Source organism: Cyanistes caeruleus, chromosome 2 (genome assembly GCF_971803275.1).
Source record: "Cyanistes caeruleus chromosome 2, bCyaCae1.hap1.1, whole genome shotgun sequence".
In the NCBI taxonomy this organism is placed as follows: Eukaryota; Metazoa; Chordata; class Aves; order Passeriformes; family Paridae; genus Cyanistes; species Cyanistes caeruleus.
Window position 1 is genome coordinate 98,390,478 of NC_141702.1, and position 19,702 is coordinate 98,410,179.

At 42.3% G+C, this 19,702-nt stretch overlaps 1 protein-coding gene across 2 annotated transcripts; it reads left to right on the top strand.

Annotated features, from left to right (window-relative positions):
• The first annotated feature begins 1,632 nt into the window (after positions 1–1,632).
• On the top strand, positions 1,633–16,736 carry FLVCR1 (FLVCR choline and heme transporter 1). 2 transcript variants are annotated; one of them, XM_086878643.1, is made up of 10 exons: positions 1,633–2,332; positions 5,352–5,496; positions 6,035–6,175; positions 6,468–6,535; positions 6,776–6,879; positions 8,005–8,115; positions 9,156–9,261; positions 9,495–9,606; positions 10,119–10,186; positions 11,571–16,736. In XM_086878643.1, the coding sequence occupies exons 1-10, from the start codon at positions 1,670–1,672 to the stop codon at positions 11,631–11,633; spliced, it is 1,581 nt and encodes a 526-aa protein (XP_086734769.1). In that variant the 5' UTR covers positions 1,633–1,669; the 3' UTR covers positions 11,634–16,736. The 2 variants fall into 2 exon arrangements, with proteins under 2 accessions (XP_086734769.1, XP_086734770.1); XM_086878644.1 differs by lacking the exon at positions 6,035–6,175.
• The last annotated feature ends 2,966 nt before the right edge of the window (positions 16,737–19,702 follow it).

A 19,702-nucleotide genomic window follows, 5' to 3' on the forward strand; every position in this document is an offset into this window, starting at 1 on the left:
TGATCTTAGAGAGGAATACTTTTTTTCACGAGGAATTTTTTTTTTTTTTTTTTCATGAATGAGAGAGGCAAGAAGGCCTGAATCTGACATAGGTAACTTTATTTTTAAAGAGCAGACTTCTTGCACACATCCCTTTCCTGCAAATTCAGGGCTACTCGCAGTAGTCTCTCAAATTCTGTGGTGCCTGCAATCATCACTACTGTTGCTCAGCTAAGTGCTCAGGGAAAGCAAACATAGCCAAATTAATAGTTTGAAGCACATGCCCATATTATTATCCATACTGCAAATAAGATTAGGAGCTGTGGCTTACATAGGTCAACTGGTCTTGAGTAAAATACCAACTCCTATTAGTGAGAGTACTTAAGACTGGTGGCTAAGTGTATCCACATCCCAGACAGATCTGATTAGGCTCTGACATACCCATGAACAATGTGCAGTGTGTTATTTGCTGAGCATGGTCCAAACAATTTCCCACAGAAACCAGTAAAATACTATTAACATCATTAGCAAACTTAAATATTTCTGTATTTTCTTATTACACTTTGGAGAACAATCTGTCTCTTTATTTGAGGACACTGCCTGCAGCAGCAGAATTACAATCTGACAGGGGCTGCCAGACACTGCTCCTGTGCAGACACGAACCGAGCAGGGTTTGGGGGAAGATTACTTCCCCCAAAGTGATGGAAGGAAGTGACGGGGGAAGTGATAGCTACCCGCCTCTGCACATGAGCCAGACGGCCAGTTTTCTGCAGTATGTGTCAAATCAGATTTCAGAGGTTGAGTGGAAACAAGGAATGCTTTGCCTGCGGCTCTGGAGGCAATGAAGGACTGGGGTGGATGCACACATCCTGATAATGCACTGTACTGGCCGCCCTCTGCTGCAGATTGGGCCTCTATCTCTGCCCATCCGTCTCTTATCGTTTCAGTACATTTCTCTGCATCACCACTGCAAAGAGACAAATCGTTTTCTGGCAGGGGAAGGTCCTAGATTTTCTCAGAATGCGCTTGAAGAGATGCAGCCTATGTGTCCCTGGCACAGACCGAGCAGCCGAGGTGCCCTGCCCTGTGCCCAGGAAGAGGGGCGAGGGACGAGCCACAAAGCGCCAGGCTGTGCCCACCCAGCCTCGCTGGGGCTGGACACACCAGCCAAAATGGTTACAGGGAGGAGGTGACACTGCTCCTTCCTTGGAGATGTTGTGGGGATTATTTACATCGTTACTATTGCCCTGTCGTTCTTATGCAGCCAGCAAAAGTCACACAGCCTTTGTAAGTTCAGTTTAAAGGACTTAAAAGAGAGTGTGTGTGTGTGTGTGTGTGTGTACACATATCATTCAGATGCTGGGCTGCGGGGATTGAAGGGGAGCAGGAGTGCAGTGATTGTGCAGATGAGGAACCCCGAGCAAGACGGACAAAGAAAACGGAAGCGGAGCTGTGAACAAAACAACCCTCTGTAAACCCGCATGCACACACTCCCAACACCCCGCCGCAGCCCGGAGCGCGGTCCCGCTTTGCCGGAGCCGCCCGCCGCCGGGGCCGCCTCCCGCTCCTCCCGCCGGGCCCTGCCCCGGGGCGGGGCGGCGGCGAGCGGAGCCGCAGCCAGGTGACCTTGGCAGGCAGAGCCGGGCTGCGCCCGCCGCCGCCGGGGAAGCTGGGTGGAGAGACGGCCGAGATGGTGGAGGACGGCGGCGAGGAGGAGGCGGAGGGGGAGAGCGGGGAGGTGCCGGCGGCGGCGGCCCCGCTGCAGCGCTGCAATGGTTTCCTGCCCGGCAAGGAGGCGGCGGGCGGCTGGCAGCGCCCGGCCCCGGAGGGCGGCGAGGAGCGGCCGGCCCCGGCGGCCCCGGAGGCCGAGGCGATGCTGGCGGCCGGCGGCGGGCGGCCGGAGGCGCGGCTGGAGACGCGACTGTCGCGGAGACGGCTGGCGGTGCTGGCTGTTTTCAGCTGCTACTCCCTGGTGAACGCCTTCCAGTGGATCCAGTACAGCATCCTCAGCAACGTCTTCTCCGGCTTCTACGGCGTCTCCTTCACGCAGATCGACTGGCTGTCCATGGTGTACATGGTGGCCTACGTGCCGCTGATCCTGCCGGCCACCTGGCTGCTGGATGCCCGCGGGCTGCGCCTCACGGCGCTGCTGGGCGCGGGGCTGAACGCGCTGGGCGCCTGGCTCAAGTGCGGCAGCCTGGCCCCACAGCGCTATCCCCTCACCCTGGCCGCTCAGGCCGTCTGCGCCGTCGCCCAGGTCTTCATCCTGGGGCTGCCCTCCCGCATCGCCTCCGTCTGGTTCGGCCCCACCGAGGTCTCCACCGCCTGCGCCGTGGCTGTGCTGGGCAACCAGGTAGGGCCGCCGGGGAGAGAGGGGGGCTTCGGAGAAGTGGGCTTCCTTGGAGCTCGGCATCGAGTTAAAAACAAGGTGTTTAAGTGGGAAGAGGCTTTCTCCAGGATATGGTTTTGGGAGAGCGGACAGGTGAGGAAGAGGGGCCGAGCTTTAGGTGATGGATGCTGCGTGCCGCGCTGCCCGGCCAGCCTGGCCGTGCAGGAGCCGGGCCATGTGGCAGCGTGCGGCAGCTCACACGCTGCCATCAGCTGTCGGCACTACATCAGTCGAGACCCTTTTCAGATGTGGTCCTGCTCCTCTTCCTCTGGCATTTTGGCACTTGGATTCATTTGACTGAATCCACCCCCGGCTGGAGGGGGTGTGAACTACGGGAACTTTCACGAAGAACCCCAACAACAACAACATATATTGGTTTCTGCTTTTTAAAATGTGGCCTCTAATTGCCAGGTGCCAGTAGTCAATACTCTGGTGACTCGTGAAGTTTTGTCTAACGCTGCCATAGTTCACATCACTGTGATGGTAACTGAGTCACGGATTTCCTCAAGCTCCCTGGTACTGGCTAGTTCCAGAGAGCTGGAACAGGTGCATCTGAAAGTGCAGGTGCAGGTATGACACTTTTTCCTCCCATAGCCTTATTCTTACCTCCTGCCACTCTCACAGCTTATTTATTATTATTTTTTTTTTTCTCCTGTGGCAAAAAAATTTGCTAAGATACAAGTCAGTATCACTGGTGCAGGCTGAGGTCATAGGTAGAGTTTGGTCAGGGTAATGGGGAATTTATTTTTTGTCATGTGAGTCTGATGATTTTATGTTTGTGCACTTTGGATTATGACAGCAGTGACATTAATGTTACATGTTTACAATTAGGGTGTTAACCTAGCTGATTCCTCATTAACTGATACTTGGCTGTTCACAGTTTTTCCAAAATATTTTTTTTTCACATCGAATTTTTCGAGTGGACAAGTCAACTGTCCCTTTTGGACTGAAGATTTCAGAAAATGTTGGCTGTTTCAGCATTGAGGCAAAAATTTTGGATCTGCATCCTGGTATCAGGTTGCAGGTTTCTTTGGCAGCTGGAGTTCCACTCTTCTGCCATGCACCGGTCCTTCCAGCAGGAAGGAGTTCGGGGGTTTTCACTTCTGCGGTAGTGTCAAGCATGCAGCTCGGAGCCTGAAACCGGTGCTTCACTTGCATGCTGAGATGTGGGGCTGCAGGACAGGAGCGGGAGAGCAGGGCTTGTGTGGATGGGAACCACGGGAAAGATGGGAAACAGGATCAGGATATGAACAAAATAAGCCGCGGCTGTTTCTGGAGTGTGCTCCCGCCAGCAGCTAGGGCCGATCCCAGTGTGCCTGCTGAAGTGCTTCCAGGTACTCTGTCAATAGAACAACAGAGTTTCTCTTTCCTCCGGTTTGCTTCCTTTAAAAAGCCCTAAAAACTCTCAAAAGCTAGATTGAAAGAGTGTCAAGATAAGGAGTTCGGCACTTGGAAATGAGAAGGGATGTCTGTGTATCCCATTGCAGTTCCCTTCTGCATAGGCATTCCCGTTGGAATCACTGCGCTGGGTAATTGCACAAGGTGAGCTGTGTGACAGAACAGGTGGCTAAAAGCCACTCGGCTATTGCTCATCCGATCGCTTCTCAGATACTGTGTGGAACTTCAGAGCTACAAACACGGCCGGGACCGCAGGCAGGGCAGGAGCAGAGCAGTTGTCAACAATTATCTCACTTCTTGGAGATGCTGATCGTTTGCAACTGGGACACAAATCACTGGGAGTGCAGCGATGTCAGCCCCGTCAAGGGTTGTTAGGAATGCCCCATCTCCACGAGCATTTAGCACCTTAAATGAGTCTCGCCAAAGTCATTGGAACACTTCTTCTGGCCTTAACCTCTCCAGGTGTAAACGATGGAAAATGGAAACTCGACTTTGTTGGAACATTGTGGGTACTGTATTGGCTCCTATTGGGGGAGGAAAAAAATATATCTAAAGAAACAAATTAACTGTGTGCTCAGTTCATGTTTGTCGGGCTCATATACTGAAGAGTGAGGAGAAAAGGAGACAAATTCTCCCTGTGACTACTGGATACTGTGTCAATCTGATAGCCTGGGGGGGAAAAAAAAGGTATCAAAACCCTCATCAGGGTGTGCACAAAGGATACTTTGTAAACTCAGTGGCACACCTCTAATGTGAAGCTTTCTGATTGCTAGACTTGCTACTCTTAAGTCTCCGGTGCTCTTTTTAAATTTAATTTTATGTAAAATAAATGTTCCAACACTTTAAAATGCCATTTAGTTATGGGGGAGGAGAAGAGATAAACTGGAGAATAGTCCAGGACTTGTTCCTTCATGTTTTCAAATGCTTTATTTATATGCACAAAAATTCAGTCCCTGTTTTATGTCTCTATTAATGCAAAATCAGTGGTTCTGTTGGAATTTATTCCACACACAAACCCACTATTACTTCACTCTGTGATTTTTATTTATTTCCTTGGCAATAATCGTTGGGTTTGGTCTTAATAAGGATATTCCATTTCTCTTGCTTTTCTCTGCTCTGTTCTACAGTAAACCTTGCAGTCAGGCTTTGCTACTGTAGTGGCAGGAGCGTGACATCGAATGAAGAGCACTTCTACAAGAGTAGCTGGAATCTTGCATCATCTCTAGCCCTTAAGTTGCAGGATGACTGATACAAATTTTTGTTCATGCCTGGTACTTTCACTTTCCTGTGAAAGATTCTTGTATAAGTACAAAGATTCTTGTACAAGTGCTGTTTGTAGTGTAAATATATACACTAAGTGTGGCATCGTAGTTCAGTTGAGAAATTTAAAGGTTAAAACCTGAGTTATGGAAGATCTGGTTGTAAAACAACACTGAAAGCAAGTGGTTCAGAAGTGTGATACTAAAGTATCACAAAAAAGTAAGCTTCTTTTGATAACAATTCTGAATTCTGCCTGGTAAGGCTTTTCTGTTAATTTTTGTGTTCAGAGGGAAATCATTTTTGGTTTTGTCTTCTTGCTTTACAGCTTGGTACTGCAATTGGCTTTTTGTTGCCACCTGTTTTGGTCCCAAATACACCGAATGATATTGATCTTATGGCACATAACATCGGCATCATGTTCTATGGAACAGCCATCGTGTCCACGCTTTTGTTCTTCTTAACAGGAGTTGGTAAGTGTTTAAATTACTGGAATTTATATGCTGGCTATAGGGAGTGTTGACAGTGTCTCACTTAAAGCAGCTGACTGCTCAAAGTATGTTGAGGTTACAGTTTCTGCAGTTTGTGTTCACTGACCTGTTGTGCCAGGGTTAAGCAATAAACATTTCACTGTATGTCGTGCTTCACATGGGGTGATGTCTTCCAGAATATTTAGTTCTCTTAGTGTCTTTGCTGCGAAGACTTATGATATAATGTGAATTCATTCTGTTAATCTCACAATTTATACACAAAGGTCTTGATGTATTGCAGGTGAAGTCTGTCTTTGAGCATATTTTGGTAGCAATCAGATGTGACCAAATAACACATCCTTTGTGGATGTGACTTAGTTCTTCAGTGAGAAAATTTAGAAATTTTTTTCATGGAGTTGTTAAAACTACAAGCCAGTCTTCTGAAATTCATCAAGCTGAAACACTTCCAAAAAAAAAAAAAAAAAGGCACATTAGTTTGGTAGAGATGAATCAAAAATTGTTCCTTCTTCTTTTTCCCCAGTGTTTGAAGAAAAGCCCAAATACCCTCCCAGTCACTCTCAAGCAATCCTGCAAACTAAACCTCCTGAGGATTACTCCTACAAGCAGTCCATTATTAACTTGTTCAAAAATATTCCATTTATACTTTTGCTAATCAGTTATGGTAAGTGGTGTTATCTGTTTGCAGTCTGGCAGAAAGGTTCAAATGTGGGCCAGAAGCACATAGAATTTTAATTGTGAAGGAGTTTTTTTTAATGGAAGAGGGAGTGTCAAACTTTTATTTATTCAGGTGCCAGTGCTGGCAAATCTGTAAGGATCCAAAATACCACTTACAGGTCCAGTGTAGAGATTTTACCTGGCACATAAAAGGTTTTGTGTCAGAAGATTAATTCTTTAGGGTAACAAATCTGCATGGCTGCACCTGGAATGATTGAAATTTTTTCTTGATACTGCAGGTATTATGACTGGGGCATTTTATTCTGTCTCCACCTTATTAAACCAGATGATAGTAACTCATTATGAGGTAAGTTTCTTGGATCTTATCTGTCTCTTTTTCACTGTGGATTTGCAGAGGTGATATTTATTTTGTAGGTGCTATGCGTGCTCAAACATTTGGTTTCTCTTATACCTCTGTATTTCTTGTACCATACAGCTGTGGGAGTCATAGGAATGTTTGTTTGCACTTATGACTGCCAAGAGGTCTGAACTTGACTCTGAGTGGAAGCAAGTTATTAATGAGCACCATATAAATATTTGTTGAAAGGGAGAAGAAGTGAACGCTGGGAGAATTGGCTTGACACTGGTGGTGGCAGGAATGGTGGGTTCGATTATTTGTGGTTTGTGGCTGGATTACACTAAAACTTACAAGTAAGTGTGGGTAGGCATGAATGGGGTTAGGGGTAGGAGAGTGGTGCAATTGCATTAGGAAAATGCTCCAATGTAAGGGCTGAAATGAACTGCTGATGAAATGCAGTTTGTCCCTGATCTTTTAGTGGCCTTCATGGAGAAAAGTTTCTGAGGCTACAGCAAAAGCTGGAGACTCTTACTGGCTATTGGTCAAAAGAAGTTAAAATGAAAGAGCAGAATGCAAATATGCAAGAGATTTTTCCATCTACTCCGGTCTCTTCAGGAGTATAAGACTAATAAGGAAAGTGGCCAGGTGGCCCAGTGAGATTCTTCATAAAGTCTCAAAGCCTACCCTGCATTGCTTCGTAAAATGGCCAGTTGTTGGATTTTCAATTTTTTTATGCTATTCCTGATCCTATTAGTAAGTGTAACATTTGCTTTAATTCAGAGGATGACCACGGAGCAGAGCTCTGTGTTCTGGGGTAGGAACTCCTGGGTCCATAATCCATGGTGTGATGACCCCAGGAATGAGCACTGCCCTGGAGCACTGTTTGTGATGGAGTAGCTCTCCCCTGTGACTCTTAGTCCATTATGTGCCTCTACAAGCCTAATGGATGTTAATGCTGTAGATTGGATTTGTTTCTGCATGTGTTTTGCCTTATAAATATGTGCTTTAAGAATTTGGAAGACATCCCTTCTTTCAGATTCAAAATAAATAGAACACTGTAATGAGATTTGTTTGGCTTGCCTCTTGGTAGGCTGCCTTTTATTGCTAATAGTGTTGGACCCAGCTGCTCCTGTGTTGATGTACTGTGTAATGGGCAGCACTGCAGAATGGCCAAGAGGTACAACATAGCAGAGAACTAAAATTGTCTTAAGGAAGTAGTATGTGCTATGATTGTCCATTCTTTGAGAGTCTGAGTAAGTGTTCTGAGCCTTGAGTGAGGCAGCCAGATAACCAAGACAGTGAAGAGTTCAGGAAGGGATATGTGCTCACTGCATGCTAAGTTTGAGGCAGAATTACATGAAGCAAATTTTATAGCTTTAGAATGGCTTATGTAATGTTCACGTTATCCCTCCATGCTTCAGCAATGTGCGATGGCCTTCCATTAACAATGTTAATTTGTTGTTGTTGTTGGGTTGCAGGCAAACTACTTTGATTGTTTACATTCTCTCCTTCATTGGGTTGCTGGTATTCACCTTCACCCTGGACCTCGGATACCTTATAGTAGTGTTTGTGACTGGAGGAGTGCTTGGGTGAGCAAGTATAGAGTGCTACGGGACTTACTGCAGTTCTGTTCTGAAACATATTTAAATGTTTTACCTGGATAATTCTGCTGTGTATTCTGTCACCATGATCTCAGCCTATGCCTTTAGCTCACAGTACAGATGGGTTTCACCTTCTGTTACATCAGAAAAAATCTTAAGTAACTAACTTTTCAGTAAATATTGTTTATCCTTTTTATGGACCTAAGAGAGGTCTCTATGTGATCCATTTGTTTGGTTCCAATTCGAAAAGCTGTCTGCAGGGAAGTTGAAGCTTTCTCTTGACCAGTGTGTAGGTGATTAGAGTTTAACTGAGCAGATTTAGGAGGACTGGCTTCTCTGCATTTTCATTAATCTATACTTTGATAGCCCAAGCCACATGCTGGTTGCTTTGTTTGCTGTGCTCATAGATACCTGATCTAAAAGCCTCAGGAGGTGCTGAGGGAATGTTGCTGTATTCAGACACAGAAGTCAAGATAAAACCAGAAGTGTCTTGAGAGTTTCAGTTTAAAAACCAATCAACCAACCTCAGCTGCATTAAGCCCCTTCTCTTCCCATTATTCATCGGTCCCCTCAGCTTCTTCCATAGCAGCTTCCAGCAGGTGTTCCAGTGTACAGCTTCACTCCCTATTCATGGTCTCTTTTTGTCCTCCAGCATGCATATTTGGGCTGATCAAGTGGTGATGTTTGTGTGTGTCTTTAATTTGAAACTAATTGGCTTCAAGTGTGGAGTGGCTTGTGGACTCGTTAGAAAAGGTTGTTTCATATGTATGGTGGTTATGGGAAGTAGGACAAAGATGTTTTAACAGCTTTGTCCTAAAGAGAAAGATGTGTGGCTAAAATTCTTGGATCATATTGAAGGAATGAAGCAGTCACTATTATTTGGAATTATTGAATTATGTTAAATCATGAACACATGACTGTTTGGAATACCAGCTAATTCATAATACCATGTGTGTATGTTAGGTTTTCTTAGCTGTAGTAACTGATGAAGGCCACACCTGTCATCCTCTTACTCTCCTCTTCAACAGGTTCTTCATGACTGGCTATCTTCCACTTGGGTTTGAATTTGCTGTGGAAATTACATATCCAGAGTCTGAAGGCACTTCCTCAGGTCTCCTTAATGCATCAGCACAGGTTACAGCATTTTATTTCTTCAAGTGAAGTAATGTTCAGGAAGGCTACCATACTTGAACCTAGGAGGGCTTTCTTAGACTTAGCTAAGTCTCTGTTTTGTTACTATGGTCCTGTGGAAAAATCCTATGTTTTTTTCTAAATTTGATTTCTATAAGATGTGACCTGGAACTTTTGAAGGTAAAATGATGACTCTTTTCTGTGTGATCCTGATGAAGTTACTTGTTTGTTTATAGATATTTGGAATTGTCTTTACACTTGTTCAAGGAAAGCTCACAACAGACTACAGTCCTCGTGCAGGAAACATCTTTCTTTGTGCTTGGATTTTTGTGGGCATTATTTTAACAGGTAATTACAAGTACAGGTAATGGTTTCTCTTAAATGTAAAAATGTATATGCGTTTAGGATGGTGTTGCTAATATATGGACAGCCATCTGACCCCCATTTCTTGAGACACATTTGAATTTGAGGCAGATATCCACCTGCAAAGTGGGCTGAGAAATGGAAACAAATGCATAAATGGAGGCAGTTTGCAGTTTTCCAAATGCAGGAAATTGCTGATGCAACTCTGGAACTGTGCCAGTGTTTACACATGTTGACTCAGATATGTGCTGAAAGTGCTGAAACTATCAAGCTTTTCTTTAAGTTCTTGTGGTTTAAAAGATTTTATTGTCATTTCCTGCTTTGTGTGGAGCAAGCTCAAATTGTCAGTAAGTTCAAATCGCAAAGAGCAAATACGGGTATTTTGAAAATGTGCTGAAAGCAGCTTCTGTGTGCTTTCACCATACAAACATTTCCCTTGAAGTGCATGTCACTGCAAAAGTGTGAAGCAGCTTTCCTTTTTTTTCTTTTTTTTTCAGCCTTAATAAAATCAGATTTGCGAAGACACAACGTGAATTCAGGGATTATGAACTTGGACGTTAAAGCTGTAAGTGGTGACTCTTTTGCCATGACTGTGTTACCTGCTTGAATGCTTGACTTCTACTGGCATAACAATATTAGCTGTAAAAGAGTAATTGAAAAAATCTTATGACTGATTCCATGCTGGTTTTGAACAACAGAGCCACATGGGATGCTGCCCTCACATATCTGATTTTCTCTTTAACTCCCATGAAAAAAACCTAAAAAACTTCTGCTCTCAGATTTGCTTTGAAATTTTGAATTTTTTGAATATTTGAATTTTAAGTGGCTAATAATATTATTTTATTGCTTGAATCTTGCTTTTTCATAATAGCAGGGTAGCACTGTAAATTGTGAAGCCTTTTTATTTATTGGGTTATGAGGCCATCCTATAGACTATGTATTTTATTTAAAATATCTGCAGTCCCTTCAGATGAAGTCAGTGTCTGATAAACAGAAACCATGCTGGAGTTTTAATACAGTGCTACATAAAGAGCTGGATTTGTTCTTCTGCTGACACTCTCAATTTAAATGAAGAGCAAACATAGCATTTTCTGATGATCATAAGGTTCCATGTTTCAGCAGCTTTTCCAAACTACTATAGTTACTAGTAGAAATAAAACTTTCAGTGGAAAATTTTTTTCAGTGCTAGAAGTTTTTGATTGTTTGGTTCAAGATATGAGACAGCTCTTTGGAGTCAGACATTGCAAGATCCTCTGCCATGCTTCTTTTTGTGTGGGTGTCTTGCATGTCCAGCAGCTTTTGATCATGTGTGACTAACTGCACGCTGTTAATGTCTGTATGAGGTTCAGGAACTTCCGAGCTGCTGCTGTCTGGGCTGACTTGACCCTGAAACCTGTGCAGCTGCGTGTGACATGCTCAGTGTGACATCCTGTGGGTTTCCCAGCTGAGCTGGGGCTCTCTCCGGGCTGTGCATGACTCATCTGCTTCCCATCATCACCTCGTTAATTAGACTAGATCCACACACAGCTTCATTCCTCTCAGCCAGGGTGTAAGAAAAGCTGCAGTCCTTGGCCTGATGTTGCCATGCATGATTGAGACCTGCCTGTGTTAATAATGTTCAATATCACTTTGAACCTTGATCACGATTCTACTGTGGTTAAATGTAATGGAGAAAAAAATGGGAAGTTAATCTTCATGTGACAAATACTTACATGCAGTAAATATATACTTTAGAGTTATACTAAGAAATACTATACTATGGTATCTTTTTTTTATTACAAAAAGAAGGGGAAATAGGGTTTTATATAATTGCTTAATTGAGCTAATTAACTATATATACTGTTGGAGTCTAACCTAATAATTACCCAAGAATACTGAGTTTAAGAATAATTCTGTTGAATAACAGCTTAATTTCTGTTGTGTTTTTATTTTCTTATCTCCCTCTTCAGGTACCAGTTGACAGTCCTGTAGAACCTGAAAGCACTACATTAAAGATTCAGTCAGCTTTGTAAAGCCGAAGGAAGGTGACTTAAAAACGCACAAGTTTGGTTAGATCTGGAACAATATGAGCTAGTGTAATCACTGGATTTGTGTGCACGAGTACAAATATGTGTTTGTTGATATTGGTGGTAGTTGTGTGTTGGAAGCTATGAAGATACTCAGCTCATTTTGCCCAAGATGCAAACAATTCACCTTTGTATGGAATATTTATTTTAACATTTTCAAGTTTTGCAGTTTCATTAGTGAAGAGCTGTGTGAACACTCTCCACAGCAGGGACACATGTGCACCCAGGATGCATACTTGAAAAAAAATCAGGAATCTTGAAGTACAGTTATAATCAGAAATATCTAATCTTCTTGTTCAGTCTTGCTGGTGCAGTTGAAAAGTCAAAGAGTAAGGAGATGCACAGCAGGAGGATGTTCACGAGTTCATTTTTTATTTTAAATGTATCTGTATTTGAATATAAACCAATGATTCCTTTTAGGAAAGTGATAGCACAATACTGAAAACAAGAGATGACGAGTGTGTTTCATACTGGCATCTGACAATTCTTTTGCCTTGAAATTTCTTTATAGGTATCAGAAGGCAGATAAGAGAAAACACTGTTCTTGCTATAGCTTCATTATAGCATTTCTGGGGAGAGTTCATAAGTTTCTCACTAGAAAAATTGGAGAATAAACAATTCTTATTAAATACAGTAAAAAGGAGGGCAAAGGCCTCTGATATCTCTATTGTGAATATTTATAAGCAATGGAAAACTACCACACAAGTTTCCTCCATGGAATATTTTGAGTGCTCTCTCAGTTAAAGAGAGAGGAGTACGTGTTTACAAAGAGCCAGTGCCTTTACTTTGTAAAGAAGATCCCTGCCTCATCTTGAGTTTAATCAGTGCTGCTGAAGAAATTCCATTTTGTGTGTTAAACCTCTGAATATTTGTGGAGTATCAGAAAATACTGTTCTGTCCTTTTTATGAATTGTATCACTTGTCGCATGTGAAATTCCTGTGCTTGTGTAATTCAAGTCATGTCTTTTGCAGTTTGATAAAAGCTGTAAGGATGACTGAAAAGAAAATAGCGATATTTTTACTTTCTCTGATCAAATATTTTCTTTTATACCATCTTAGCTGCAAAATGAGCAGACATCATTAACAGTAACTTTTTGTTACCTCGTTTACCTGTATTTGGGATGGAGGTTTCTCAGTGCAGTGCTTTTGAAAATTTTCTTTTACCTTGTGCTCTATCTACACACCCACAGAACTGATAGCACTGCAGTAATACTATTGCTGGGAAAATCAGACCTGGATGAGTAGACTTTTTGGAAACAATTTTTAGCTCAGCAAACTGAACCTGCAAGTTCAGTGCCATTAGTGATGCTGTGTCTTTGAGTTCCCACAGGTGCAGTGCCATCCAGAAGCTGGAATCCTACTCAAAGTTTACCACATTTTGTTACAGTTGGGGATGGGGAATTATTTAACTCTGTGCTGGTTTCAGCTGGACTAGTTAATTTTCTTCACAGTGACTGGCATGGGGCTGTGTTTTGGATTTGTGCTGAGCACAGGGTTGATAGCACAGCGATGTTTTTATTGTTGCTGAGCAGGGCTTACACAGAGGCAAGGCCTTTTCTGCTTTTTATCCGTCAGAAAAGGCGAGGAAGTTGGGAGTGCATGGGAGGCTGGGAGGAGACACAGCCAGGATAGGTGACCCCGACTGAACAAAGGGATATTCCACACCATATGACATCATGTTCAGTGTATACAGTGCGGGGCAGAAGGAGGAAGGGAGGAGGGATCTTTGGAGTGATGGTGTTTTCTTCCCAAGTAGCCATTGCACTTGATGGGGATTGCTAAGCACCTGCCTGCCCTTGGCAAGCAGTGAATTAATTCCTTGTTTTAATTTGCTTGCGTGTGTGGCTTCTGCTTTCCCTATTAAGCTCTCTTTATCTCAAGCCATGAGTTTTCGAGCTTTTACCCTTCTGACTCCATCCTCAATCCCATTGGTGGGGAAGGGAGTGAGCAAGTGACTGCCTGGGGCGTGGTGGATGGCTGGGGTTAAACAACAACAAACTCCAAGATAGTCTCTAGTATGATAAATATCTAAAAATATCAAAAATCTCTAAGTACAATAAATACCATTAAAAGCTTTTCTTTTCCTTATTTCACTGTAGACTCAGAAAATCCTTTTGTATAAAGAGAGCCCTGAAAACCTATCTTTCTAAGCTTAGCCTCTAAATGTGATGATCTTGATTTAAACATTTTGTAAGGTAAATAGACAGGGGGAGACCTATCAGAATAAACTAAGCACGCTTGGAACAATTGCCTTGCCAAAAAGAGTTTGTGTCTCTTTGCCAGATCCTGTGCTAGGGAGAAAATGGCCAGGCCTTGCTGCTCCTGGAGAGGTAAACTCTAGAAGAGTCCACTGCTGAAATAGTTGAATATAGGAAAAGTAACTCTTGGCTATTCAAATGGCAGGCAAGGGTATAGGAGTAAAAGTGGAGATACTTTCATTATGTCAGTCCTTTACTTTGAAGCTGCCCCATCAAGGGATGTGCACGTTTTCAGCCTGAGTGAGAAAAGTGGAAGTTTCTGCCTTGTGGCATATGTGGGTGGCTTTTCCCTTTGGAAAAATGATAATAACGTGTGCCAATATATATATATATGTTTTTCAGCAAGATATGGATACAGAAAATATTTATGTTCATGGCCCATGGTTGCTTTGACTTTTGGTGTTGCAAAATCTTTTAACAAGATAATATTTTTGTAGTTTTGGGGAATTGTTTTCAAATGTCCAGTAGAAACTGTTTTGCAGTATCCAGGATGTTTGCTGACCTGTTCAGTACACACTGTTCAAAATCAAAGACTGAGTATTTTTCTTTCTTTCTTAAAATTTATTTTTTAATGCTTTCTTCACTACTAGTTTCCACTTTCTTTAGTTATGTTCAGCTGATTATTGAAAAAATACTCTAGTTCTGGCTCCTTGTGTTTTTGGTCTTCTGCCAAATTACTTGGCTACCTTCTGAAAAGGTTGAAACAAGGTTTTGGCTTGCTGGAAACCCTGCTGGGTCCCTGAAAAGAAAATATTCCTAATAATGAAGGCTCAATTACATCCTTTATTTAATGTTCCCCTTCTATAAGGAGCTTGAAAGTTGGAACCTGTGAGCTATTTTCAGGCAATAATAAAGTATTAAAATGAAAGGCTCAGCAGCAGGATAGAGAGCAAATCAGTATTTTTTATGCAATAGTCTTACCATCTGTCAAGAAATTTGGGTTCTAGCTCATGGCAGAAATGAATTTGGAATAGTTGAGGCTTTGTGGCTTTTACTTTCAATTTTTGGGTTTTAGCAGACAACATCCACTCAGTCAAACATAGAATGCTAAGAGGTTGGAAGGGACCTTAAAGATCATCTGGTCCAAACCCACCTGCCATGGGCAGGGACATTTCCCACTAGACCAGGTTGCTCAAGGCTCTATCCAACCTGGCCTTGAACACTGCCCGGCTTGGGGTGTCCACAACCTGCCTGGGCAACCTGTTCCAATGACTTACCATCCTCACAGTAAAACATTTATTCCTGATACCTAAATTAAATTTCCTCTCTTTTAGTTTGTACCCATTCCTTCTTGTGCTATCACGAAAATTCCAGACAAAGAGTCACTCCCACTTCCTTGTAGTCCCTCTTCAGATACTGGAAGGTTGCTACGAGTTCTCCATGCAACCTTCTTAGCCTGGAAATTCCACATGCATCTGGAATTGGAAATAGGGTTTCTGTCTCTTAGCCTTGAGGTCCTGGCTCAGCCGCCCAGCAGGAGTAGAGTTGGGAGCTAAAAATCCTTACTGTTTCAAAAGGTAATTGCATCATGAATGGAATTGCACATCAACTAGGAGAGGATGGTATAAGAAACCAAGTGAGGAGAGGCATCCCAATCCCATGCATCAGCTCTTGCTTTTGAATTTCCTTGTTTTTCAAGTGTTTCAGGAGAGCTGTAGAGGATGCAGGAGAACACACACATGGGGAGCATAAACAAGGGGACTGCCCCCAGGTTTCCAGGAGCTCAGCAGGTTGTGCAATTGATAACTTTCAGCTACAAAATTCAGAGATTAGCCTTAAAATTAGTTCTTTGTGTTTCTTCCCAGCCACATTAAACTTTTAGTAATTTCAGTGGAAGAGACTCGGAGAACATTGACACATTTTTATTTAGGATTCCTACCATGGCCTTAAACCCCTCATTTCTGTTGGCTGGGTGTGAAAATACCAGACCTGTAGGGCATAGTCTGGAATTGCTGGTAGGCAAGTCCCTCAGAACAAGTATTTGTAGATTGGTGCTTGTCTTTAGTAACATCTCCTTCTGTTGCTAAATGCCTGTGTTTTAAAAGGAAGAAAGAACAAGGGAAGAAGTACCAAGAATACATAGGAATAAATTCAGATTAATAGAACTTTTCTAACTTCAGCCTCTTGGTCATCTCTTTTGTTCAAGGCAGTCTGTTGTTTTGGAGACAATCTGTGGAGTGTGTAATTAGAGCTGCCAGCCTGTGTTGCCTAATGAAAAAATGTTTTTTTGAGAAATATTTGGACTACCTTGTGCATCTACAACCAAGTGAAATTTGGTTAAGCTGTAACCTTTATTTTTTTCCATTTTGTGAACTCACTAGCTTTCCTGTGTGAGTGGGGGTGTGTGTCCTTTACAGTTTGTGTCATTCTATACATTTACGTACCTCTTTCTCAAGTGTTTCAGGCTATTAATGTTTCATGGAGCACAAGCTGTCATTGTACACAATAATATGTGGTTGCCCCAGCCCCACCATTCGGTCTGAAGTCTGTGAAGAGGGAGAAATTATGTTAATGCAGGATCTAGAATGAATCAAGCAAAAAAATCCTAAGAGAAATGTATTTCTGTGTAAGGCCCATATTATCTACTGCTCATGTCTTTGTTCTACTCATAAAATAACAAATAAGTTTTGCTGTAATATTTTGGTTTTGTTATTGTCCAATTCTTTATTTGAAGAGAAAATTAAAAGTTCTTAATTAATATTCTCTGATTGCAATACTGTATGTATGTGTATATGTGGATGGCATCATTCTTTACCATTATATGTTACTAATAAAGTGTATAATGCCTAAATTGATTGGAGCCAAGAGTAACATTTTTGGCAGATGCTAATACAGCTGCTAATCTAAAAGTTTTGGTTTTTTTCCCTTGGAACCTGCCTTTTAATGCAGGAAAATGTGTAAGAGTATGACTTTCTGTGTCATTAATAAACATACATGTACATGCAGAGTGCATGTAGACAGAATATAGAAATTTGTTCTACACAAGAGTATTGTCATCCAGAGAAATTTTCTCAGGACATGGAACTGAAGTACTAGCATTGGTAGCTGAGTGGTACTGCTCTAGCACAGAGATTTCTCCTTTCTTTTGGAAAAGGTCTGTGATGAAAAGAAAATGCAAGTTTACCCCTAAAGCAGAGCCATCCAAAGGCAGCTTCTTGAGGGTAGTGCAGATATTGCTTTAATAAAGCACTTGGTTGCAGAGAGATTATCTGGGAAGAGAGGGTAGGATGACTTCTGAGATGGAATAAAAGTGAGACATTACATTCAGTTATGGCTAAAATGAGTTGTCTTCAGTGGGAGCACAGCAGAACCCTTGTGAACACTCTACAAGGGTTCTGTCACCTGCCCTCAGGCATTTAGCCCAGGCGTGAGCCAGGCGAATTTGAGGAACCTGCTTCAAAGTAGAGTAGAGTCTTGGTAAGAAAATGTTTTAGGTTTATTTATCTCATTTCTCCACAAAGCTGGGATTCTCTCTCAGCTATTTTGGTATAGGAGATGCTTCACAGAAGGAGGTTGCACGTGCTGCAGAAGCACAGCAACGCTTGTGTTGTAAAGCAGCGCTAATATGCAGTTCAACACTGGGCTGAACCTTCAGGTGCGTTCTTCATTTTACAACCAGGACCACAAGGTCTGTTCCTCTTCTGGTACCTCTGTGAAAGCTGCAGGCAATATCTCCATTTAGCACTGTAATTTAAACATTCCCACAGCTAGGAAGGAACAATCCCAGAAAATCATTATCATCCTAAAATTTCTTTAGCATTGGAGTTTTGGGGTTGGTGTTTTGTTTTTTGTTTTTCTTTTTTCTGGTTAGATTCTCAGTCCTTCAAAGGAAACACTAGAAACCTCATCAGGTAAATGGGAGATGTGAAGCCAGCCCAACTATGGTTAGTCAGATAATAATTTCTTTAGCTGGGAGGAGGCTCTGTGATCCAAAGCTGAAAAGTATTACCTCTTCTAGAAAGTGATGTGGTTTGTATATGGATAAAATAGGCAGTTAGTTGCCTAACAGTCCAGCTGTTTCCTGGGCTGGAAAGGTTTCTTAAAAGTCTGCTGGATTTCCTTCTGTCTGTGCTCCACAATGAACTAACCCTATCTGACCATGTTCTAAATCAATATTTACAGCTCTATTGAACAACAACCTTTCAGAAAGCAAAACAATAATATCCTGAACTTTGTAAGAAGGACTTCAGCAGATATGTAACAAAGGCTAAGTATTAGCAATGGTTAGGCATAATTACTTATTTGTGAGTAATTATATATTTGTGAGTAATGAGCTGATATCTGCTTAATATCAGTGAGCAAAATTCATCCTCTAGGATGCTAATTTCTAGTGTTTCCTCAGTAAACTGCTTCTGCTTGTAACAGTATTGAGACCATTAAAAAGGCAGTAAACAGTATCTAAAGGGCATTGTCGGTATTGTGGCCTTGTGTTACGAATTTCGAGAAATAGCCACAAGATTCTACAAAAGCTATAAATTCCATGCAGATGGAAAAATCCCAGGGAGGTATTGAAGACTTCAGAGGCTTTTCTAGCCTGTGTTAGGCTGAACCAGAGAGTTCCCACTTTCTTTTTTCAGAATGGGGCAGTCCTAAGGTTTTTTAGACGTGGATCACTAGTTTGGTTAGGGTAATAGAGGGACTGCAGATGACTGCAGAGTCAATTATTATTTTAGAAATCAAATTGTCCAGCTTGTTGTCAAGAGAAAAAGAAGTTAAAATGTAACAGCACAGTTTCCAAGGCTGTGCATGGCATTTTCTCCATTAAATATTGGAAGGCAACTTGATTTTTTCAGAATAATTCATCAGCTGGTTCTGAACAACTCTGCAGGCATTAGACAGAATGTACATCCTGCATGAAATGAGGAGGCACTGTCCTACAAGGGTGAGATTGACTCACTCAGGGATCATTAACTGGCTCCAGGGGACTTGAATTTGTGTTATCCTCTGCTCCCAATGAACAACTGAATTTTCTTGGGGCCCTAATGCTTGGGGCCCTAATTCCTAAAGCCTGGAATTCAGAGGCTACTGCCTAAAGCCTAGAAATGCCATTATTTCTCATCTTGTCACTGCCCCACTGAAGCTTCCAAAGGGTAGAGAAGCCCTCAAAGGCTTGGAAGCTTGACAAAGTTGTGCAAACCAGACTGTTGCCAGAGGAGATAAAGAGGTCTCCCAGCTTTTGGGGAACAGAATGCCTCATGGTCAGTGTTATTTTTCTCTGACCTACTTCATCTGCTCAGAATGTGAGAATCTCATGAAGGTTGAAATGTCGGTGTGCACCGAGAGCATTAGGGAGTCTCCTTGAAGTCTGCAGCTTGTGTGATTACACAGCATTCCTGGGTTTGATTCCAAAGCCAGAAGGTGCTCCGTAGGCTTCAGTTTGCTCTGAAAATTACTATCATTCATGTCATGGCAAAAAATGAAGATGGCTGAAAAAAAGTAATTTTGATACAGATAACTGTATTTCCTTTAAGAGCTTGATTTTTAAAATGACCACGGCATTTGAATTTTACTGTCAGCTTCAGGTGCTTCTGCAGCATTTTGATTACTCTTCAATCATTCCCTGGAAAGGGGGACTCTTAATCTGCAGAGCAGCGTCTCCCAGCGATGCTTGAAGTGATGCTTCAGATCAAAAATTGTTTGATGAAATCATCAGTGTCGTGATGACACCTTGTAGCACCATAGCACTGAGAGCAGTAAATCACATATTTCTCTTTGCAGGTTTCACAGAGCATCTCAGTTCAAAGGCTTTTGGTGTTT